The following is a 25,920-nucleotide window of genomic DNA, read 5'->3' as shown; positions in this document are numbered from 1 at the left end:
CCCAATTGAATAGCAAATATGGCACAAGGCTGTGGAAAGCTTGACTACGCCTGAATGATTCTTGTCGTGGAGAGAGGGAATGTCATCCACTAGGTTGCAGAGTGTGGTGGGTGCATGGGTGGAACAGAGTGAGGAGAGCAGGGGAGGAAGCAGCAGAGGGAAAGAGAAAGCAAGAGGTTTTACACAGCAGTGAGAAGTTGGTAACGTGAAGAACCCAGTACCTGAACTGAATGTTGAGCAATGGAGCTTCGGTGAAATCAGATAAGCACTCGATGTTAATCACTTGCTGAACCTGTGCTCCACCTTCCACAATGGGCTCCACGGGTTTAGCCTGAAGATTCAGCTGTGACAAGTGTTAAGGAACATATCGTGGCATCTACAATGAAGCATGCACTCGCTGTATCTTCTCCCAATTCATTTCTAAGAGGACTCAATGGATATAGTTCAAACATTAAGGACCCTCAGCGTCTAGAAGATTTAGTCTTCTCATTGCTACTATCAGGGAGAAGAAGCCTGAAGAGACACCCAACGTTTTAGGAACAGATAAACTGTTTATGGGAACACAAATTGGTAGTATGGAGACATGATCCACTGCTGCTGATCTGGGTACCCGAAGACTGAGAAGGACGCCACTTTAACTGGGGCAGCGCAGCAGTTCTGGCGCAAGCATACGTGAAGCAGGCACGAGAATTTTTAGAAGTGTGGTTCTCTTCTGATAACTCCATAAACAAACATATCGATATAGACGCCATCTATGAAAGGGCTAAAGTAACACGAGCCAATAGAATTCAAAACGTCAACTGACGGGATAGCCAGTCAGGATAGAGACAAGTGAGCAGGGGTCTATATAAACACGAGCACTCCCAGAGAGAAACAACAACAACTGTGCACAGAGGATGCCACCTCGACTGGGGGTGAAACGTCTGCAAGCTAATTGCCGCAACGTCAAACAGCTTCATCCCCTCCATCAGATTTCCAAAAAGTCCATGAGCCAATGAACACTACCTCATTATTTTTGCTTTCTTTTTGTACTAATTTTTTGTATTTCTTATTGTGACTTAGAGCATTTTTAAGTACTGCACTGCTGCTACAAAAGTTCATGACACATATCAGTGATAATAAACTTGATTCTGATTAGACTCCTGACACTACATGACTGTATAAAGAGCATCACTGATCACCACAGCTAGACTCCGAGTCCACGAATGCCACGGAAATCTACAGTCAACCATAATAGAGCTTGTCTTCTGCCGAGCAAACACTGGGGCAGCATCAACTCCAACCTGGACACTGTGCCACACTGCCCCGGTGGAGCACAGCGGCTCTGCCACCTCTCCCCTGGCAGTTGTAAGTAGGCGACACTGCGGCTTCAGACCTACATTTTGCTACAAGCAAGGCTATGCAGCTCCCCGCCATCTGCCCCTGCTGTCTGCCAAAAAAGCAGTGAATCGGGCTTGCAGCATTCTACATTAACAACGTCAAAAAGGGTCTTGCGATGACAAGAAAAGCGACTAAGACGGTTACTCGTTATTGGAATGCACGCCTCCTTCGCTCACCGACTCCTCTGAAGCCTCACTGATGCGTGCAGTAGCACGATCTGCACCGTCCACCCTCTTCAGTTTCTCCACCAATGAGCAACTCTGCTGCGGTAGACCTGCAGTACTTTAAGTTTTTGCATATTGCATATTATTTGAAGGCGGTGACAATTGTCCTTGCTTTTCAGTGTGGAAATTGTCCTGTTGGTTGGTTTAAACCAATAGCCGTCATTTCTATTATGCTTCAAACATGAGTTGCAACAACCGTTTCAGGCAATACATTCAGAATTAAAACTTCTTCTGAAGCCCATCACGCCCCCTGGGGCATAGGCTGTTGACAGCAGCCCGCCGGAGTCCTCTGACCTGGGCCGGTAGAAGGCTGATTAGCCGCTGCGGCTTCTGCTTTCACCACACGACTTCATACATCTCCTAGGCAAAGATTCTTCCTCTCCCAGCGATGAGGCCTTTGGAGCTTATGTTGGCATTTCTGTAGTTCTGCGTCTTTACAGGATAGCCCTAGGCCCAGAAATGAAACTTGCTGAATTATAACGCAAACACGAGGAAATCTGCAGAAGCTGGAATTTCAAGCAACACACATAAAAGTTGCTGGTGAACGCAGCAGGCCAGGCAGTATCTCTAGGAAGAGGTACAGTCAACGTTTTCAGGACTAACTGAAAGAAGAACTAGTAAGGTCCTGACGAAGGGTCTCGGCCCGAAACGTCGACTGTACCTCTTCCTAGTGATGCTGCCTGGCCTGCTGCGTTCACCAGCAACTTTTATGTGTGTTGCTGATTTATAAATTAATTTTTCCTCCTTTGGTAAATTATATTCAACTCGACTCTAGTAACTCACCAACTTAACAGTGGGAGCAATTTCTTATCAATTACCTGCTGGAGGAACTCAGCAGGTTGAGGAGTATCAGTAGGAGGAAAGGAATTATTGACTTTTCAGGTTAAAATTCTGCTTCAGGACCAATGAATTTCTTATCCTGACAAATCCCACCAAATACATGGGAGCCTCTTCAGTGTCCCCTTACCTCATCTGCTCTAGATTCTCCCTACTCTCCACCCAAGAATCTCTTAACTAATCGCAGATATTTCTGCCAGTCTTTGTTGATGCATCCATGAGGTAATATACACTTTTTGTAAATCTTCTTTTTGATCCTTTCACACCCTCTCGGAATAAAAAAGTGATGCAGCAGACTGCAACATGGTAACAGCGACTGCTTGTTGGTCTCCCCGCTTGCTGCGTAATGGGCGACATCTCTCTGTCCCTTGTTAATGAGAGAGGGAGCCTGTGGCACATCAAATTATCGGGTAAACAATGGTTTTTGTTGGACTGCAGATCATGGTCTCTCTTTGGAGGCTTTGCTGTTGCTTGTTTGGTGGGTGGTGGGAGCTGCTGAAATGGGTGGGGAGGGGGAGGTTGATGCTTTGTTGCTCCCTGTGTATGTGGGGGGGGGGAGAGACGGGGCTTAATCTTTTTCTTTCTGTCATTAATTCTGTGGGGTTCCCTTCTGTTTTTGTGGATGTCTGTGAGGAGTAAGAATTTCAAGTTGTACACTGTATACATTCTCTGATATTAAATGGAACCATTGAATCACCTCAAGTTGAAAACAAATGTACTCCCCTTCGTTTGCCAAACAAAATCAAAAAGGATATCATTCTGCAGCTCTCCAGGACAGCTAACATTCACTGCGAAGTTGAGGAACTGGACGGATGTCTTGTTCCCAAAAAACAGGTACATTCGACCTAGATGCATAGATACAAGAAAGTAACAGTGCTTTTGATGACCATGTTGCCAAGTAAAGTTGGTTCAGAAATAAAAAAAACCTGTTCATGAAGAAATTTGATCTTCAAAACTACAAGCAAGCAACCCACTCAGAGCCAAAATATTGTTTTATTTTAAACAGACCTCAAATGGCTTTATTAAAGTGACGTTGTGACATCTCAGGAAGATGTACCCTGTGATGGAGATTTGGGGTACTACTCCCACACTCTGTGAATGACCTGATACTCTTCAAGTGATATTGGTGCAACATGATCAGACTAGCACTAACCCGGTTCAATTCCTGCTGCTGTCTGTAAGAATTTGAATGTTCTCCTCATGAATGTGTGGGTTTCCTCCCACAGTCCAAAGACATTCGAGCTAGGAAGTTAATTGGTCACATGGGTGCAACTGGGCAGTAGAGGTTTGTTGAGGTGGAAAGACCTGTTACCGTGCTGTAAAGCAAAATAAATATTGGGTGCCATATGTACAGTACTCTGCCAAAGTCTTATTTGTATACAATGGCTTTTAGAAGCATGCTGCAGGAGGGCAGTGCTTTCAGGAAAATGGAGGGAAAAAAGCCTGGGGGAGAAGGAATAAAAAGACTTGAATGAATGTTTTCAAACACAAAAGGGATTTTTACATTGCAAGTAAGCTGCAAGAGCAAATCCCCGAAACTGCAGTAGTCTATCCCAACCAAGGGCCGTTAAGCTGAAGGAAAGGGTCCCAGTCACTCACCCAGGTTTTGTCTGTATTCTGATTTTATTCCAATCTGGAGAAGCTGGTTTTCAAATAGGACCCCATTGTTCTTGCAGACAAACCTACATTGGGAAGAGGAGTGGACAGACAGCAAGTAAAGAGTCAGTAATGTTGGCAAGTTACTGTTACCAGCTACAGCTAAGGGAACACACTGATAGAAATAGCAGTCACCAAACCCCATCCCAAAGCAGAAGTGCCAACACCCCAGAAAAAAAAAGGAAAATCCATTGTTTATATTCATTTACCCCCAAGGCTTGCTCCAAATGTCAAGGGTGATTCTGACACCATCTGGGTCCCACTGTTACAACTCTAAGTGCTCTCTTCAAATCTAACACCAGCCGGGAAAGGCAGAATTGAAATGGGTAACTTCCAAAAATTCAAGAGTAAAAGTGTGGCAATTTCAAAAGTAAAATCTTATTGAACCCCAATGAGACTTCATCCTGTATTATCCCAGTTTTTGTTTTTAAGTCACAAATAAAAGAGTCCCATTTGTAAGACATCTGGTGACTGTTCACTGCACAGTAGGACTCTAGGCAGAGGCCACCTCACCTTGCAGTCAAAATCGAGGCCCCTCAATTCAAAACCTCTCACAAACTGCACCCCCCCCCACCCCGTTCAATAAGCATCTGCCTCTCCACACACATTTACACTCCAACGAGTGACTGGCTGAGCTGCAGCCTAGCTAATATTTAACTTGGTTGACAAATCCCAATTTTCAGGCCATCAGAAAGTTCAGCAATCTGATGTAAGTTAGCCTTGGCCAGCACAGGGTCATAGAAAAGTACAGCAGCTCAGCTCTAGACTGTGCCTACGCCCATTGACCTGCACTGGGACAATAGCCCTCTGTAACCCTACCATCCATGTACCGATCCAAACCTCCCTTAAATGTTGAAATCAAGCTCGCATACACCTCTTGTGCTGGCAGCTCATTCCACACTCTCACCACCCTCTGAGTGAAGAATTTCCCCCTGATGTTCCCCTTAAATGTTTCCACTTTCACCCTTACCTTAACCCATGACCTCGTTTTAGTCCCACCCAACCTCAGTGGAAAAAGCCTGCATGCATTTACCCTATCTACTCCCTTTATAATTTTATATACCTCTATCAAATCTCCCCTCAATCTTCTACGTTCCAAGGAATAAAGCCCTAACTTATTCAACCTTACTTTATAACTCAAATTAGGCTTCACCAACGTCTCATACAACTTCAACATAATATCCCACCTCCTGTCCTCAATACTTTGATTTATGAAGGCCAATGTGCCAAAAGCGTCCTTTACAATCCTATCTACCTGTGACGCCACCTTCACTGAATTATGTACCTGTATTCCCAGATCCCTTTGTTCTATCACATTCTTCAGTGCCCTAATATAATCTGTGTAAGACCGACCATGGTTGGTCCTACTGAAGTGCAGCTTCCACTCTAATACTACTCTCATGTATTTAATTCAGTCTCAAATGCTGAAGATAAACTTGGCTTTTGTGTTAATGTGTTCCATGCTCGTGTGGTTAAAACTGTAATTTCCCCCCGTACATACTTGGTATCAATAATACATTTACTCTTTCCTGATGCACGGGTTAATTTATCTGTGTTAGTGAACTAACTTTGTTGAGATGTACAAAAATAAACTTTTTCATCTTCTCCAATAATATACCGAATTTTAATGCATGCATTTCTAAACAACAATAAACGAGGACTGAGTGTCCTCATAATCTAATCACTTCCCTCTTCCAGCTTTTCCCAAACTCTATATCCCAGTACCTTCCTAAAGAATTGACATTGAATGGATCCAACACTCATCTCTACAATTGACTGACCCTTACTGTATCTTACAGTTGGAGTCGTAGAGAAGTACACCACAGAAACAGGCCAAAACCATTCAAGCTGCCATCAACCTGCACCAGGACCACAGACTACCATGCTCCTACCAGCCACATACCAGTTTCTACAGTCACAGGATTAAAAGATGGTAAAAAAAAAAAAAATCAAATTTCTAAAAGCTATAGGAAGCAAAATTTAAAGTCAAAATTAATTACATCTAAAGAGAATTTTTTTCCATACAATGATGCCTTTTGTCAGAAGAGGCACTCCCGCTACTGTCCAGTAGGTGGTAGTGGCGTACCATGCAGAGTGGCAGAAGTACTCCATCTCCTCAGCTCCCCACTGGGGAGAGATTTCCTCAGATCACTGGCCTATCAAACTGCCCAGAAACTTCAATGAACACTTGTCTTTGCTTGTATCAAGATTCTCCAGCTCTGCTTAACTATCAGGCTAGCGATACACAGTCACCTACCTGAGTGAGACAACAGTGTATCTCATAACAGGCATCAGTTTCTGCCAAATCAAATACGAACACATTGCGATGTGACACCACGTGAACAGGTACTCAACTGCACTACCCAGTCCATTCAGCCCATCGTACTGTTCTATTTGATCATTGCTGACCCAATTTACACATCTTTATTTGATGCCACTCAAATCCCTTTCCCAAAAACAACCTTACCAAAATAAAAATACTCCCTCAAAAAGAACTGTTAGGGGGAAAAAAAGAGCACCAGATATCCAGCACACTTTGTGTAAAGAAATGCTTTCTGACTTGGCTTCAGAACATCCCGACGGTACTTTTGTGTGACCTCTTTATTCTGGACTTCTGCGCAAGAGGAAATAATTTCTCTCCACATCATGCCCTTAATTAACTTGAACAAGTTGATGAGAATAGTTTGTAATCTGCAATAATCAAGAGAATACGTTGAGCGCTTTACCACATCTTTTTAGCCCTGGTAACATTCCTGTGAATTCTGACTCGGACAGCATGGAAATAGGCATTCAGCCTAACTCACACCGACTGCATTTAGCCCATAGCCCTCTAAACCTTTCCTATTCGTTTACTTAACTAGATGGCTTTTAAATATTGCTAATGTGCCTGCCCCAACCGCTATTTCTGGCAGCTCCTTCCAAACTTGCAGCATCTTTTGGTTGAAGTAGCTGCCCGATGTTCCTTTTTGAATCTGCCTCCGATCTGAAACACACGACTGTTTTTAACACCTCCTCCTTGGGAAAACAACTTTGCACTTCAACCTCGTCCATGCCCCTTATCAATTTGTATGCCCATAAAGCATGGGAGCACAATTAAGCCATTCGGCCCAACAAGTCTACTCTACTGATTTACTTTCCCTCTCAATTCCATTCTCCTGACTTCTCCCCATAATCTTTGACGCCTTGTCACCCCCTCAGTATCCCATGTTCCAGGTTACAAGCTCTCATCTTCACAGCCTCTGCTTGCAACTCAGGTGTACCCAATTCCAGGCAACATCCTGATAGATCTTTTCGACACTAAATGCCCCAAGGAAAATATACCCCATGAAAAAAGTGGCACAAAAATTCCCCAGGTGAAAGACCTTCATGTTGGAAACATTAAAGCAAGCCACTGGATTAAAATTAACTCGGAGCATCAGGCCCAAAAAATATCAATTCTGGATAAACAAAGAGTGATCACTTAAAGTTGCTGAACTTTCCTCATCTGTAGTGGAGGGAGAAAGGGGTGTCGTCCAGCAGAACACCAGCAGCCACAACACTGCTTTTATAAAAGGCATCTCAGCATTCTTGTATGAAAAGAAAGCACCTGAAACAGAGAGAAGTAATCTCCTTACTTGTTGAGGAGATCGTCAGCATCAGGCACAGGCAAAGAAGCATCCTCAGAGCCAGCAGTAGGCACAGTCGCGACAGCACTGAGGTAGAGCGAGAGGAAAAACAGAGAGAGGGAGAGAGAAAAAAATGACAGAGAAAGAGGCAGAGAGAGAAATTATTAGAGAGAAATGATGGAGTATAAAGCACAATTCTGTTAACAAGCATCAAATCGTTCGTAGCGTATAATTTAAGGTTGAAACTTTAATTGAAGAAGTAGAACTGTTAATGGTACCAGGAGAAGATTGTTCAAATCAGGTTTAAAAATAAATAAATCCATGCTGGACTATGTTTAATCATATTCCTCAGGATAATTACACACAGGATTGACTCTTCTCCTGAGTTTTACTCCCCTCCCCCCCCCGCATCCCCAAAGGTGACGACTCTTCCTGCTCCTAAAGCACATCTTCCTCTGTTAGCTCAACCAGCAACTTGGCGACCAGAGACATCAGGACCATGTACAGTGCTGCCCTCGGTACACACAGGTTACTGGGATGCCTTAGATCCCACATCACCAGGTTCAGGAACAGTTATTACACTTCAACCACTAGGCACCTGGACCAGTGTGGATACCTTCACTCACCTCAACAATCAGCCAATTCTACAATCTATAAGACTCACTTTCAAGGAGTTTCAACAAGTTCAATATTATTTATTGATAATTTTTGTATTTGCAACAATTTGTCTTCTTTTGTACATCGGTTGTCAGTCTGTGTGTGTAGCTTTTTATTGATTCTATTGTATTTATTTGTACCAACTGTGAATGCCTGCAAGAAAATGAATCTCAGGGTAGAGTATGGTGACATACATGTCCTTACAAAGGACTGTGAGAATAGCCGAGAGGATCACAGGGGCTTCCCGGCTAACCATCGGGGACGTACATCAGGAGCACTGTGTACGCAGGGCCCTTAGTATTATCAAGGATCCCACCCATCCATCCAGCATCGTCTTTGACTTTCTACCATCAGGCAGGAGACTCCGATGCATATAGACAAGAACGGTCAGGATGGGAAACAGTTTCTTCCCTCAGGCCATTAGGCTTCTGAACTCCAAGCATTCAAAGTGTCACTGGTTAATCTACCATAGCTTACAATATTAATTTATGCACTTCAGTTTGTTATTTATGCGTGATTTATCTGTAGATTTTATCCCTACCTTCATAAGTTATAGTATGTTGTGTACTACTGTGCTTTACACCCTGGTTCAGAGAAACATTGTCTCATTTCCATATACATTGTATGATTACGTACTTCATATACATGTATATAGTTAAATAACTTGACTAATGAATTTACTTTGAACTTTGAAGTGGTTAGAAACTATGAACCGGGTTGTACCAGGATAAAGGTGCAACTCTAATGACTGATATGCTCCTGTTGTGAAGAATGGACTGAGTTATTTCTATAGACTCGTCTGGACAATGCAGTGCAGCGTCCCGTGCCAGTCTGCCGCACTCCTCACTCTTTCCCATTTTCTCACCTCATTGTGCATGCCTGCTGACGTGAGACAAACTGACTACGCTAAGCCTCTCTGGTGACTGCGCGGGCCGCTGGCGTGGTCATTACCCAGGGCATGCTTGTGCGAAAAGCCTCACGGAGCGTGCAGGGTTAAACCAGGCAGGCATAGCAGTACATTCCACATGGGAGAGCTGGAGGAAAAGCCCGTTACCGCATGCCAAGCCATTCTGTGCCCAAAGTCGGAAAGGTAAGGTGGAAGCATAGGCTTCTGTCTTGATACATATTGCACCGCATCTTCTGATTGTCAGCCATAGGCAGGATTGGTAGCAGGGCAGATGGGGTCAGAATAATGCTTCTAATAGTTAGGTTACTGACAACAGGTACCAGGTATCAGTGTGTTCTGTGCTACCATGCAAAACAACTACAATCACAACAGTCTCAAAGCCCAATGGGCACAGAAACATCGAACTGAATGAAATAAAAAGCTCAACGCAGAGCCAAGTGACTCTGTCTGACAATCAACAAGTTTAGCTCCATCACAGAGCCTCAGGTGTAAGACAATGTTCATCGGTGATGAGACATCACTTGTCCAGAACTGGAGCTCAGTTTCATTCAGACAAAAGGCAATCCACACAAAGTGCTGGAGAAACTCAGCAGGTCAGGCAGCATCTACGGACATGAACAAACAGTTGATGTTTCAGGCCGAGACCCTTCTTCAGGGCTGAGAAGGAAGGGAGAAGATGCCAGAATAAAAAGGTGGGGAGAGGGGAAGGTGACAGGTGAAGCCAGGTGGGTGGGAAAGCTCAAGGCCTGGAGAAGGCGGAATCTGATAGAAGATGACAGTGGACTGTGGGAGATAGGGAAGGAGGGGACCCATGGGGGAAGAAATAGGCAGGTGTGAAGTAGTAAGAGGTCAGATTGGAGAATTTGGGGGGGGAGGGGAGAGAGAGAGAAGAGAAATTAGTTTTCCAGAAGGAGAAATCAATATTTATGCCATCAGGCTACACAAACAGAATACAAGATGTTTCTCCTCCACCCTGAGAGTGGCCTTGTCTCGGCACAAGAGGAGGCCACGGATCGACATGTTGGAATGGGAACGAGAACTGGAAGTGAGAAAAGAAAAGGCAGGCGGCATCAAACTGAAAATTACTTGGGCAACATTGAAGCATGCAAATCCCCGATGCACTGTATTCCATTTAATATTGGTTTGGATTAAACCCTCCCCACACAGAGCCACAGAGAAGCTGGCTTCATTCAAGCCACCTAAAAACATTAGTTCGGTTTGAGCATGTAACAGGACAGGCAAAGAACATTCCCTAGTTGATGCACACAAACTAACACGTGACAGATGCGGGAAGCATTACGTGAATCGATGCAAGTTACCCTTTATGTCACCCTGTCAACCTCCAGGCAGCGTCACTCAGAGAGTTGAACTAATTTTACTTTGTGTCTGTACGTGCTGGATGGTAACTATGTGTGCTGTGTGTGACTGTATGTACTGTGTTTTACACCTTGGCAGCAGAGGTACGATGTTTTGTTTAGCTGTATACATGTGTTTGGCTGAATGACAATTAAACTTGGACTTGGACTTTAGTTGGCCTATCTCCCTACTTCATGCTACCTATCTACTTCAGATTCAGCGACTGGCTTCATAAATCTCACTGCATAATATATAAATCACGTTTATTTTTACTAATTCACTGGCAAGTATTGCCCATCCCTAGGCATAGAAGAACATCTTGTAGCCGCTCCAGAGGACAGTTAAGAGGCACGAGCATTACCGTGGGCATCAGAGGCAAGGACAACCATTTCCCTCCCTGAACAATTTTATAACTTTGCGCAAAAAGACTCGGATAATCTGGCATCCACTGTTTGGACACCCTCTGGTTCACTTGCTAGCCAAGAACATGAACCAGAGGTCCAAGAGAGCAACTGGGAATGTGCAGCAAGAGCTGGAGCCAGGTCCAGACAGTGGACCAGGAGTTGGGAACCAGGAACACGAAAGGGGTTGCAGCAGGATCTGAGATCCGGAGCGCTTGCACACCTCCCACTCTGTAAAATGTTACAATGTCTATAGAATATGCAAAACAGAAAGTGAAATAATGTAAATGAGTGATTGGGCATTAGTAACAGTTACAGCCAACAGAACAGGAAATCAGCTTGCACTATCAAAGTCTTACTTAACCACTGACATTTAAAAAAAAAATTCCAGGTTTATTTAATTTCCTGAATTTAAATTCCTCAGCTCCTGTGGTAGCTCAGGCTTTGTATACCTGTAACTTGCTTTCTAAGCCTACACAGAGTGGATGTGGAGAGGATGTTTCCTATGGTAGGGCAGTCTAAGACCAGATGGTACAGCCTCAGAATAGAGGGACGTCCTTTTAGAATGGAGAGGAGGATGAATTTCTTTAGCCAGATGGTGGTGAATCTGTGCAATTCATTGCTACAGTTGACTGTCGAGGACAAGTGATTGGACATGTTTAAAGCGGAGGTTGAAAGGTTCTTAATTAGAAAGGACATCAAGAGTTAAGGGGAAAGTTAAGAAGGCAGGAGAATGAGGCTGAGAAGGATAACAAATCAGCCATGGAATGGCAGAACAAACTTGACGGGCTGAATGGGCTAATTCTGCTCCTATGTCTTATGCCACCATACCCGAACATATCCCGACTGTACTTGGTTGGCAGCTCACCCCTCTCTGCTCACCATTAAACCACAGGTGTATTTTTTTGTTCCTTGGATTATCACTACACGTAACTGACTCAAAAGGAACATATTAACATGTTCCTGTGAGATTCATTTGCCTGAAATCTTGACAAAAGCTTCGAACTTGAAAGTGATAAATTTTCAAGATATGATTGTGGCGTTGTGGGCAGTGATATGTTCTAGTAATTAAGCACTCTAAGCAAGAGCAGTTTCTGGATCCTTCCTACCTACTTGTAACTGCAACAGCCTAAATAAAATACAGTAATTTATTATTTTTAATTTAGAAAAACAGTGCATAGGCCCTTCTGGCCCTTCGAGCTGCAAACCCCGACAACCCAGATTTACCCCTAAATGAATCACGGGATAATTTACAATGACCAATTAACTTACTGACCGGTATGGCATTGGACTGTGGGAGGAAACAGGAGCACAAGGAGCAAACCCATGCATTCCACAGGGAGGACGTACAGAGACTCCTTACAGAGAATGTCAGGACTGAACTCTGACACCTCCACTGTAATAGCATTGCGCTAACCACCATGTTATTGTGGCGCTCGTGGTATAAAGTCACTCGGGAGTAAACAATATTTCAATTTGGGGGCCTGGACACAGCTTCAGAGCGGATTGTTTGGGGGGTGGGGTGGGGTGAGCGGGGATAGAGGGATCTGAACAGTCCAGGCTTATTCAGCATTACGTAGCTTACTCTGCACACAGGGCTGCATCCACCAACGAGGCAGGGCTCTCACCCGGCAGATCCAGGCTTCTGCTCCATCCCAAAGCAGAGGCAAGCGTGCAGAGGAACAGAGGGAACAAAAGGAGAGACCAAATCAATGCAACCACCATAGAACTACGCAAAATAAACATCGAGTCACAAGGCTTCTCCTTTAAATTTATGGATTTAAAAACTAACATTATAAGACATTTTGTAGACATACTCTCAGTGGCCACTTTATTAAGTACACCTGCTCATAAATGCAAATATCTAATCAGTTAATCATGTGGCAGCAACTCAATGCACAAGAGCATGCAAGCATGATCAAGAGGTTCAGTTGTTGTTCAGACCAAATATCAGAATTGGGAAGAAATGTAATCTAAGTGACTTTGATCGTAGAGTGATTGTTAGTGCCAGATGGGGTGGTTTGAGTACCTCAGAAACTGCTGATCTCCTGGGATTTTCACGCACAACAGTCTTGTTCAAACACAAGAAAATTTGCAGATGCTGGAATTCCAAAGCAACACACACAAAATGCTGGAGGAACCCTGTAGGCCAGGCAGCATCTATGGAAAAGAGTAAACAGTCGACGTTGTGGGCCGAGAAGTCCTGAAAAGGGGTTTCGGCCTGAAACATCGACAGTTTACTCTTCTCCGTAGATACTGCCTAGCTTGCTGTGTCTACAGAGTTTACAGAAAATGGTACGAATAACAAAAAAAAAATCTAGTGAGCAATAGCTCTGTGGCAAAAACATCTTGTTAATGACACACACACAAAATGCTGGAAGAGCTCAGCAGACCACGCAGCATCTATGGAAAAGACAGAACAGTCAACGTTTCGCGCCAAGAACCTTCTTGTTAATGACAGAGAGGTCAGAGGACAATGGCCAGATGGGTTCAAGCTGATAGGAAGGTGATAGTAACTCAAATAACCATGCCTTACAACAGTGCAGAAGACCACACCAGGTTCCACTCCTGTTGCCACTTCATTAGGCACACTCCTGTACCTAATAAAATGGCCACCGAGTGTACACGAGAGATGTTTGTGCAGGAAGGGTGATCTCATTTCAGACACTTGACATCAGGCACTGCATTGACCAGACCTGGAATAAAGCACAAATATGACCCCATTCCACTCTCGGATAGCAGAGAGCTTTCTGTAACCAGTTCACATGTTCAGAAGATGAAGACCTATAGCAAAAGAAGGGCATTTTCACTCTTAGTTATCACTCTGCATTCATAGCTGTGGACAACAGATCTAGGTAGACACAAGTGTTGGAATCAGTTTTTAAAAAATTTTTTTTTATAGGATGCTGGTTGAATTAATGCAAGACTAAAATCATAGTTTTATTCGTAGTTTGTTTCTTCCTGACATAATTTGTATTTTTAACTATTTGTATCTTTAACGAACATGTATTTTTCACAGTATGTGGTGGTTCGTCCCCACTTACTGGCAGAGGGTGGTATAGCAGTTACACAACTGTTTACCACCCTTTTTCACTTTTAATTTGCACATTAACACGTGTTATAATTGTGTAGTCTTTTAATTGGTTTATCTTCATCTAAGGAATTTCTGTTATCTGGAGTATATGGGTAATAGGTTTTTCAAAAGCGCCATACCGAATCTCTTTAAACTGTTTTGTTTCTCAGCTCCTTACTTTGTTTCAAGTGCTCTGTTTAAACTTTAAAATAAACAATCATGAAGAATCAGTTTCTCGCTCATTCCTGAACTAAAAGAACGTAGGGATCGAAAATAACCAGGATCTGACACTGGCTACAACTGGTTCACTTCTAAATGAGAGATGACACCAATCGTGTTTGGTCTGTGCTACAAATCGGCTCTGGTCCTTGGGGTGAAAAGAGTGCTGGTATCCTTTCGACATAGACCAATTTGATTGAATTTGGAGATAGAATGTGAGACGGGCTCCACCATCCACAGTAGCTGCACCACCCAGCAGCCCACTTCTTTAATCCCAGCCTAATTTACAATGACCAATTGGCTGGTACATCTTTGGAATGTCGGAGGGAACCAGAGCACACTGAGGAAACCCATGTGCTCACAGGAAGGACGTACAAACTTCTCACGGATGGAGCTGCAATAGGGTTTCGCTAGGTGCTAGACTACCGTGGCACCACAAAAGGTGTTTAAAAGAACTAAGCAGGTGTGGAGGAAGGAAAAACATAGGCTACCATGTTCAGGTGTTGCTGTTGTTACAGGAGTTATTGCTGATGTCAGGGAAAAGCAACTCAAACAGTAATTTGCATCTTTTGGACACAAGTTTAAATCCAATACAGACTGCCAACAGGTAAAACAGCATCAATGTTCAAGACAAGGTGAAATTAGTGAGTCTTGTTGTAGGTATTATTTGTACTAGGGGATCTTGGCCTTACAGAAGTGCATTGTAAACTCCAGAAAAGTGTGTGAAGAGGAAAACTTTGCTGTGTGACTAAAAGGCATCTGAATAAAACTATTAGAAACACCTCAATACTTCTATACTTCTGCTATTATAACAACACACAAAACGCTGCAGGAACTCAGCAGGTAAGGCAGCATCGATGGAGGACACAGACAGTCAAGGGCTGAGGCCCTTCTTCAGGACTCAGTTCTTCAGCACAAAAATTGTTGTGGAGCACCTCAGAGGCAGAGAAACCACGAACAATATTGAAGATACCGGAGTTTAGCAGTTCAACAGTACACCCTCAATAGCATGTTTATGTAAGGGGGTTTCGTCTCTTATGTTACTGCGTAGGTTCATTAAAATGGCTTCTTTGCTATGTTAACTTGGGAATGCTTCTTTGTTATGTTAAGCGCTGAGAAAGTTTTTGTGCTAGCAGCTTGTTTTGGTTTAGAGTGTGATAAGAATATGTTCCGAACCAATTGGGATAGTTGTTATGTTTTTGGTGTATTTGAAGATACTGTATGCGCGGGGTTTTGGGGCAGAAGGCGGGAGAGACAGACAGAGGATGGACCAGGTGCTGTGATGTCCGCTAACGGGGTTGGACCCCGAGCAGGGCATTCGGCGAGGAGAGGAGACAGGGACGGACCAGTGTGGAGCGTCTGGTCGACCACCATTGTTGGTCCCAGGCGGCGGGTCGAGGTGGTCCGAGAGGTCGCAGGGTGAAGAAGGGTCCTGAGCTCCAACTGTTTGTGCACGAAGAGATTGAACTTTGATAAGTGTGGTGCCTTTTATTTTCCTTTTATATTTTATTCTCTATTAATTATATAGTTCCAGTAATATCTATAAACTGTAAATCATTTAATCGTATCTGGTGTATTGTCTGTTATTTGGGCGGGGTGGGGTACCTCACACAGCATCCACACAAACGAATTACCCAGTTTGGCGGGGCCAAGGCTGTTTCCCTAAACGACAGCGAGCCGAGCGACCCTGAGGGTGGCCAGGGGGGCTACTTTTAGATTACACGTTCAAAATCAAAAATATTCTGTTGTGAGAGATGAGATAGAATCTATCCAAGGCAAACCAACAACTCGTGTGTGTTGCACTGAGTGATATCAGCAACAATATGATGTACCTGGCTGGAGAAAACTTGAACTGCAGTATCTCCCTTTTGGATTGTGTACAGTTGCTGGATTTTGTATTTCATACAAACTCAAATATCAGGGACTCAGCATTTGTGGTTATCTGTGCAGTGCTCTGTATGGGGTAGGACACGCCTAACAAAACTGATGAGAGTTTTTTTTTGAGGAGGTGACAGAGGAGCTTGAGGATGAGGCACAGGACATTGTCCATATGGAGACAATTTGATAAGCTCCCTCAGAGTCAGTTGGATGGCATCCGTTAGTCTCGCGAGACCATGGATCTGCGCCTGGAAAGTCTTGCTTCAGTCTTTCCAGGGCGTAGGCCTGGGCAAGGTTGTATGGAAGACTGGCAGTTGCCCATGCTGCAAGTCTCCCCTCTCCACGCCACCGATGTTGTCCAAGGGAAGGGCAAGGGCCGATACAGCTTGGCACCAGTGTCGTCGCAGGAGTTGCCAGAATGAGGTTGAAAGCAACATCGGACTGCCTTAGGGACTCCAGCTCCGGATTTGTCCTCGGGGCTTACTCCTGAAGCCAAATCCAAGGTTGTCAAGCTGAGGAGTGGTAGTGGGGCCAAGCTCTCACTACCTATAAGTGCTCCTCACGGCATGTGCTTCAAATAGCTTCTGACAACCAAGTCCAACTCCTGGCCTTCTCGTGTGGCTTAGCCTCTAAGCCCGGTCGAACTCTTTCTACTGACAGAAGGGGCGAAGGCAGGTCCTGGTGCCTTAAAACCAGTGCTTTGGGTAGATGGAGCTCATCAACCTGGGAAGGCAGTCCATCTAAGAGAGGGAAAACTCTCATTTTAAACCTCCGCTGCCTTGCAGTCATACCCACTCATGGGAAAGGCTTCAGGAGTAAACCCTGAGGACAGTCAGTTAATTCAAAAGATAAAGGTGCAGGGGATCTAGGGTGAATTGTAAACATGGATTGAGAACAGGCTTCTGCATAGAAGATGGAACGCCGTTTGCTCTGGCTGGAGGTCTGTGACCGGCGATGTTCTACAAGGACTGGTGCTGGTACTTCGTTGTTTGCAATATATACTCAGTGGCCATTTGATAAGCCTGCTCATTATTGCAAATATCTAATCAATGTGGCAGCATCTCGATGCATAAAAGCATGCAGACATGGTCAAGAGGTTCTGTTGTTCAGACCAAACATCACAATGGGGAAGAAATGTGATCTAAGTGACCTTGGCGGGGTGGTTTGAGTATCTCAAACTCCTGATCTCCTGGGATTTTCACGCACAACATTCACTGGAGTTTAGAGGATGGAGTGAGAAACATAAAACAGCAAGCGAGAGGCAGTTGTGTGGGTGAAAAAGCCTTAATAATGAGAGAGAATGGCCAGACTGGTTCAAGCTGACAGGAGGGCAACAGAAACTCAAATAACCACACACTACAACAGTGGTGTGCCCAAGAGCATCTCTGAACGGACTACGTGACAAAACTTGAGTGGATGGGCTACAGCAGCAAAAGACCACACCAGGTTCCATTCCTTTACCCAACATATTGGCCACTGAGTGTACAGCACAAAATGTAGAAGGGTGGATCAGTAAGTTTGTAGATGACAGTAAGATTGATGGAGTTGTGGACAATGTAAGAGACTACCAAAGAACATGGCACGGTACAGATCAGTTACAGATATGGGCAGAGAAGTGGCAGATAGAATTTAATTTAGACAAGTGTGAGGCATTGCACTTTGTGAGGTCAAATGAAAGGACAAAGTATACAGATAATGATAGACCCCTTAATAGCTTTAAGGCACAGAAGGTTCTTGGGAGGCAGATTGATAGTTTACTGAAGTGGTTTTGCAAGAGGATAAGGTGAAATTGGCAGGTCTGGTATGGCTGCCTTTGTTGGTAGGGATGTTGAGTATAAAAACACAGGATTCATATTGTAATGATACAAAATTTCAGTCAGACCGCACTTGTCTGCAGCTCTGGTCACCCCATCACGGGACAGATGTGGAGATGAAGAGACCATGGAGAGGGCGCAGAAGTAGTTTACCAGGACACTACCCAGATCGGAGGTTATGAGCTAAAAGATCGGACAAACTTGAGTTGTTCTCTCTAGAGCAGGGGTTTCCAGCCTAGGGTCCATGGCCCCCTCAGTTAATGGTAGGGGTCTGTGGCATAAAAAAGGTTGGAAACTCCTGCTCCAGAGCATTGAAGACTGAGAGAAGAACTGATAAAGGTTTCCAAAATTCCGACAGGCATAAAGAGGGTCAGCAGTCAGAATCTTTTCCCCCAGGGTAGAAATATCAAATACTACAGGACAAGCTTGAGGCTGGATTGGGGGATTGGACACTTAAAGGCAACATGAAGAACAAAGTTTTTTTTTTAAAAAAAGCACAATAATAGATGCCTGGAATGGGTTACCAGAAAGTAGTAGAAACAGACAGTTTGGTGGTGCTTTAAGTGACTTTTAGATAGGCACATAAAAATACAAGGAATGGAGAGACAAGCAACACACATCAAAGTTGCTGGTGAACGCAGCAGGCCAGGCAGCATCTCTAGGAAGAGGTACAGTCGACGTTTCAGGCCGAGACCCTTCGTCAGGACTAACTGAAGGAAGAGTTAGCAAGAGGTTTGAAAGTGGAATGGAGAGATACGGATGATTACCAGAAGAAAGACCCGTGTCTGTACTTGCTGTATTTTAAATGAATGCGGGGGCGGGGGAGGAGAGGGAGGGGGGGGGGGAAGGGTCTCATTGAAACCCATCCAATATTGAAAGGCCTGGATAGAGTTGACGTGGAAAGGATGTTTCCTATGGGGGGGCTCTAGGGTTAGAGGACACAGCCTCAGAATAGACGGATGTCCCTTTAGAACAGAGATGAGGTGGAATTTCTTCAGTCAGAGGGTGGCAAAACTGTAGAATTCATTACCACAGATGACCGTGGAAGCCAAGTCATTGAGTACATTTAAAACAGAGGTTGATAAGTTCTTGATTAGTCAGGGCATCAAGGTTTACAAGGAGAAGGCAGGAGAATAGGGTTGAGATGGATAATAAATCAGCCATGATGAAATGGCAGAGCAGGCTCAATGGGCTGAATGGCCTAATTCTGCTCCTGTCTTATGGTTTTATTTAGTACACACCGGCATCAAGATCAGCACAACATAGTGGACCTATGGCCTGTCTTGTGCTATAATGCTCTATGCTTTAAATTGCATTGTCTGAATCCATTAACGTCTTGTTCAAGAAATGCTCCCAACCTAAGAGATTCACCCCCATCATGTCAGCTTTCCAAACTACAAAAAAGGTTGCCATGGCAACAGTACAATGTAAAAGACCGTGTCAGCGTTGTTACTCCATCCTTTGCGACAAGGGTGCAATACCAGCCAAGGGACATTACCTGTCTGGGTCTGAGACTGGATGACCAAACATTAACAGTTCTCACTCTGGCCACAGGGTGGGGCACTTTGTGGTAAAACTACTACACAAAGGTGCAGACAAAACCTGCCCTGTGCACAGCTACACCAGGAATTCTGCAGATGCTGGAAGTTCAAGCAACACACATCAAAGTTGCTGGTGAACGCAGCAGGCCAGACAGCATCTCTAGGAAGAGGTACAGTCGACGTTTTGGGCCGAGCCTGGCCTGCTGCGTTCACCCAGCAGCTTTGATGTGTGTTACCTGTGCACAGCTAACCATTTTAACTGGAGAGTGAAGCAGAGTTTTGCCAGCAATGAAAGGTTTGAAACAGGTTAAAAAAAAAACGCAGAGCTCTCTTTAATTCTCACTTGTTGTTTATATAGAAAATTTTTTAAAAAATTAATTCTGATCATGTCCATATCTCTGCTTTGCAAACGTCTACAGAGACTGGAAATTTATTTATTTATGGAGATACTGCATGAAACAGGCCCTTTGAGCCATGACCCCCAGCAACCCCCAATTTAACCCTAGCCTAAACACAGGACAATTTACAATGACCAATTGACCCAGTAATTGGTATGTCTTTGGACTGTGGAGGAAACCAGAGCACCTGGAGAAAACCCACAGTCCATGGGGAGAACAGAGACTCCTTATAGATGACATTGGAATTGTACTCCAAACGCCGACGCCCTGAGCTGTAATAGTATTGCGCTAACCGCCACGCTACAGTGGCCCCCGTGAAAATCTTGAGCAACACACACTAAAATGCTGGAGGAACTCAGTGGGTCAGACAGCATTCGAACTGAGAACTTTCATCATGACCTATCCCGATGAAGGGTCTCGGCACAAAACATCAACTGTTTGTTTCCCTCAGTACATGGTACCTGCCTGCTAAGTTCCCCCAGTATTTTGTGTGTATTAGCCTACTGTGGTGGTGGTGCAGTAGTATCTGCACTGGACTTCAGAGCAAGAGGTCCCGGGTTCAAATCCGGCTGGCTCTGTGCAGAAGTTCCACTCGTGCTGGGTTGTGCGTTGAGCTAGCAACTTGGCCTCGTGAAATAGACAAGTGCTAAAGAAACACCAAGGTTGCCACCCAATGTGCCTAATGGTGCAGGGAGGAACTTTACCTTTACCTTGTCTAAAACTAACACACAGGAAGGGTGCCCAAATATCACAGCAGCGCTACAAAGACTGAAATGTGAACCAAGGAACCTTAGTGGGCATAAGTAAAAGTTTAAAAAAACCTCACAGAATATTTACAATGTACTGTATGTCAACAAATCCACTCTTGCCAACCAGTACAACCCTCATCACTACAGTATAGCAACATAATGATCACTTTCTACTTTGTTTTGTTCTAATTGTGTTCTTTCTTGTAAAAATGTGCATCGTTTATGTTCCGTTCATGTCTTTCTTTGAACGCTGCCGATCTAATGCTGTGTTTGTGATGCTGCTCCAAGGTCCTGCACCTGTGCACACGTGTAGCTTTGCTTCCGCCCCGGCTGCGTGTCTGCGGGCTCCGCGACAGTTACTTCGCTCTTCACTGCAGTGAGGCCCAGTCTGTGGGCCTGCCCCGGACTTCGTGTCTCAGGGCTCTGTGACATTCAGTACATAGCGGAGTGAACTGAGGCTGAGGCTGTGGGCCTGATCCTGGCCTCATGCCTGAGGACTCACTTTCATTCTAAATGCCATTTGATTACTTTTATTGTTTGCACAATTTGTTGTTTTCCCTCTTTCTCTTTGCACATTGGGTATTTGTCTTTTTATTTTAAATGGGTTCTTCTGGGTTTCCTGTTTTGTGGCTGCCTGTAAGGAGACGAATCTCAAGGTTGTACTTTGAACTCTGACAGTAAACTTAACTTTGACGTATGCATACGCTGATCTAACAGCCCGAAATTGGCTTTGTACAGATTCATAGTTACACTGGCTGGATTGAAATTAAGTAACACCAGTGGCAAAAGCCCCTCCCAAACCAACAAGAGATTGGAAATTGACTGCATGCTCTGTACTTACCGGGAGAAATTGTCCTCAGCTCCTGGTGCCAGAGTCCCAGTGGTGGGCACAGTATCGGAAAATACATCCACCAGCAGACTGCCTCCACCAGCAGGAGCACTCTTCAAGCCAAGCAAGTCAGCAGAAGGGGAAGGCGTGGACTACAGGAGACAGGAGATCCGGTTATAGAACAGCCAAATAAATAAATAAATCACAGCACCGAATTGCGATTTATTTATACTAAATGGGCAGGTTCATCTATTTTTCCTCACCTGTAATTGCACAACTAGGTAGCCTGTGGTTGAAAAGTGGCTCAATAAGATTTGTGGGAATGCTGTTTCAGTGAGTGAATGGTTATTCTGTAGGAAAGGCTTTCTGAGGATTTACTGGAAGGAGTTGGTATCAAAGAAGTTTTGTAAGACTTTGGTCAGACCGCACAGAGTATTGTTAGCAGTTCTGGCGCCCCTCAGAAGAAAGAATGTGCTGGCATTGGAGAGGGTCCAGAGGAGGTTCACGAGAATGATCCCGGGAATGAAAGGGTTAATGTACAAGGAGCATTTTGTGGCTCTGGACCTATACTCACTGGAGTTTAGAAGGTTGAGAGGGGAATCTCACCGAAACTTACCAAATATTGGAAATCCTAGATACAGTGGACTTGGAGAGGATGTTTCCGATAGTGGGGAGTCTAAGACCAGAGGGCACAGCCTCAGAGTAAGAGGATGTCCCTTTAGAACAGAGATGAGGAGGAATTTCTTTAGCCAGAGGGTGGTGAATCTGTGGAATTCATTACCACAGACAGCTGTGGAGGCCAAGTCATTGGGTATATTTAAAGTGTAGGTTGATAGATTCCTGTTTAGCTAGGGTTTCAAAGTTTATGAGAAGACGGGACAGTGGGATTGAATGGGTTAATAAATCGCTGTGATGGAATAGCAGACGCGATGGGCCAAATGTCCCAATTCTGCTCCTATGCTTGATGGTCTTTAACAGAAATTGGGTCATTCACTTACATTCCAAAAAAGGTTGCTTTTGTAACTTTTGTTTTCAATACAACTACTGTTGGCAGAATTTCAGACGGTGATGAGAGGGCGTACTGGAGTGAGAAATATCAGCTAGTTGAGTGGTGTCCCAGCAACAACCTTCCACTCAGCGTCAGTAAGACTAAAGAACTGATTATGTTCTCTTGGCTACCATCAGGAAGGAATACAGAAGCCTGAAAACACACTCAACGATTCAGGAACAGCTTGTTGCCCTCTGCCATCAGAGTTATGAATGGACACTGAATCCATGAACAATACGTCACTACTTTTTTCTATTTTTGCACTGCTTACTTAACTATTTAATGTATATACACTTCCATTCACATTTTTTTTTCTATTATTATGTACTGCATTGCACTGCTGCCAGCAAAGACGACAAATTTCACGGCACATCAGTGATATTAAATCTGATTCTGATGATACAGAACATCAGCTCAACAATAATTGGGAGGAGTTACACAGGAAACTGGGACTTGTACAGACTGGCACGATTTGTACAGACTCAGGCCAGAAAGGCCTGTTACCATGCTGTACAACTTTCCACCTGTTATAGTTTTTCATGCAAACTCTAAAAGGGATGTGGATTTAGTGACTTATATCTGCAGTTGGCCAGCAACATCAGTATTAATTACTTCTATTTATTTTTTATTTTGAGAAGATAAGCTGTATTGTGGCGGACTGCAGATTTCTGTGACATTCATGCACTCCGGGTCTCGGCGCGACCGTATTTTACTGATATCTTACATGTGCTCACTCTCTTGTATGTGCTTTGTGCCGTGCGTGATGGTTGGTATTGTGTTTTGCACCTTGGCCCCGGTGTTTTGCATTTCGCTGTATTCATGTATGATTGAATGACAAGTAAACCTGAATTGAATGTAGCACAGAACACTGAGCCACGCTGCCCAGCAGCCCACCAATTTAACCCTAGCCTAATCACAGGACAATTTACAATAACCAACTAACCTACCCAGTACGCCTTTGGATTGTGGGAGGAAACTGGAACATCCGGAGGAAACCCACTTGCTTATGGGAAGGATGTACAAACTTTCTCACAGAGGACACCAGAATTAAACTAAAAACTCCAATGTCCCAAGCTGTAATACTGTCACACTAACCACTATGCTACTGTGGTGCCCAATTATGTTTCAGGAAGGTTAAAGGTCAATTATCTCCAGCACCAGATTCCTATGGTACGGTGAAGTAATTCATGGATTCTCATACGAGCAATCAGTTGGTGCTCCCATTGGTTCTGACATTCATTGTGTCGGAAGAGCGACGCAAAGGACATATTTCAGTTTAGTCTCCTCTGGGTTTCTGAAGTTTGTTTTTCTGCACCAATTTACCTCTTCCCTTCTGGAAGTAGATGGAAGAGGCAGCTCCCAGCCTACTGTAATTAAGACACTATCTCTGACAGTGCAGTGTTTTCTCTATTCAGCACTGAACAACTGCTTGAATTTTGTGCTCAAGTCCCTGAAATGCAACTACAGCCTTCTGAATTGGAGGTAGGTGGTGCAATGATAGTACCAAGTATGACACGTGGTCAGAATTATATATACTCAATGGCCACTTTATTACGTACACCTGCACAAACACCTAATCAGCCAATCATGTGGCAGCAACTCAATGCACAAAAGCTGCAGACTTGGTCAGTTGTTGTTCAGACCAAGCATCAGAATAGGGAAGAAGTGTTATCTAAGTGACTTTGACTGTGGAACGATTGTGGCTGCCGGATAGGGTGGTTTGAGCACCTCAGAAACTGCTGATCTCCTGGGATTTTCACGCTCAGTCTCTAAAGCTTAGAGAGAATGGTATGAAAAAGAATCCAGTGAACAGCAATTCTGTGGGTGAAAACACCTCGCTAATGAAAGAGGTCAGAGGAGAATGGTCAAACTGGTTCAAGCTGACAGGAAGGTGACAGTAGTTCAGATAACCATGCCTGACAACAGTGGTGTGCAGAAGAGCATCTCTAAACGCACAACACATTGAATCTTGAAGTAGGGGCGACAGCAGCAGAAGACCACGAACATACACATTGGGTGGCATCGTAGTGTGGCGCTTTTACAGCGCCAGCAATTAGAAGCCCAGTGTTCAATCCCGACACTACCTGTAAAGAGTTTGTACATTCCCTCCGCGATGACAAGAGCTTCCTCTGGTTGCTCCGGTTTCCTCCCACATTCCAAAAGCTATGTATTAGGGTGAGTAAATTGTGGGCACACTATGTTGGCACGGGAAGCATGGCAACACTGGCAGGCTGCCCCCAGCACATCCTCGGAATGGGTTGGCCATTAATGCAAATAACACATTTCATTGTATGTTTCAATGTGCATGTGACAAATAAAGATAATCTTTATCCTTATATGGTTCTGAACAGATCAAAGAATAGTCATACTTTATTAATCCTGGGGGGAAATTGGTTTTCGTTACAGTTGCACCATAAATAATTAAATAGTAATATGTAAATTATGCCAGGAAATGTCCAGGACCAGCCTATTGGCTCAGGGTGTCTGACCCTCCAAGGGAGGAGTTGTAAAGTTTGATGGTCACAGGCAGGAATGACTTCCTATGACGCTCTGTGTTGCATCTCGGTGGAATGAGTCTCTGGCTGAATGTACTCCTGTGCCCACCCAGTACATTATGTAGTGGATGGGAGACATTGTCCAAGATTGCATGCAACTTGGACAGCATCCTCTTTTCAGACACCACCATCAGAGAGTCCAGTTCCATCCCCACAACATCACTGGCCTTACGAATGGAATATAGGCATTCCGCCAAAGTCACACTCACCACTGTGCTGGCATTCACAACAGGTTCGACACCACCGTTCACCTCTGTTTGTTCCTTCTTCCCTTCTTCCAAGTCAGTCATGGTGCCTGGTCCCTTCTTCTTCTTCAGCTTGGCAAGGATGGAGGATTCCCGCTCAGGGAATGGAGGCATTTCTTCCAGGACGGTGGCCTATACGGTGGGGTGGGGGGTGGGGGGGGAGTGGAGTAGAGATGAGGAGAGCAAAAATGAGAGAGCCCAAACAGAAACACACAGAAGTGGAGGGGAAAAAGTCAAAAGAGAAGTCAGTTGCTAGGCTGGAGCTGATATGACTACACATCGTACCCAGCAGTTTCCCCTCCCCTCTGGGAAATCACATCAACAAAAAATGGCTGAAATGCTTCCACTTTAAAATTCTTGCCCTCACTTTCAAGTCTTTTTATGTCCTCCCATGCCTCCCTTCCTGCAACTGAGTGATTCAGATCTCTCTGCCCCAGCAATCATCCTTTTGATCATCACGGAATTTAACTGCTCTACTTACTGCTGCCTCCTTGAGCTACTCTCTGAAATCCTCTCCCTGAACATCTCCTTCCTCAAGGTGTCCTTAA

At 44.4% G+C, this 25,920-nt stretch overlaps 1 protein-coding gene across 1 annotated transcript in view; it reads right to left on the bottom strand.

Moving 5' to 3' along the window:
- ap2a1 (adaptor related protein complex 2 subunit alpha 1) overlaps positions 1 to 25,920 on the bottom strand; it is a 102,108-nt gene that overhangs the window by 8,188 nt on the left and 68,000 nt on the right. The window contains exons 14-18 of the mRNA XM_072271514.1: positions 25,337 to 25,504; positions 21,537 to 21,676; positions 4,041 to 4,123; positions 3,197 to 3,286; positions 222 to 345 (exon numbers count right to left, since the gene is read on the bottom strand). Of these exons, the coding sequence (XP_072127615.1) occupies positions 222 to 345; positions 3,197 to 3,286; positions 4,041 to 4,123; positions 21,537 to 21,676; positions 25,337 to 25,504 (605 nt within the window). The remainder of the gene's footprint in view (positions 1 to 221; positions 346 to 3,196; positions 3,287 to 4,040; positions 4,124 to 21,536; positions 21,677 to 25,336; positions 25,505 to 25,920) is intronic.

The sequence above is a fragment of the Mobula birostris genome, chromosome 11 (assembly GCF_030028105.1).
Source record: "Mobula birostris isolate sMobBir1 chromosome 11, sMobBir1.hap1, whole genome shotgun sequence".
NCBI lineage: Eukaryota > Metazoa > Chordata > Chondrichthyes > Myliobatiformes > Myliobatidae > Mobula > Mobula birostris.
Note: the sequence above shows the minus strand (reverse complement) of the source record. Positions and strands in the feature narration are given on the sequence as shown.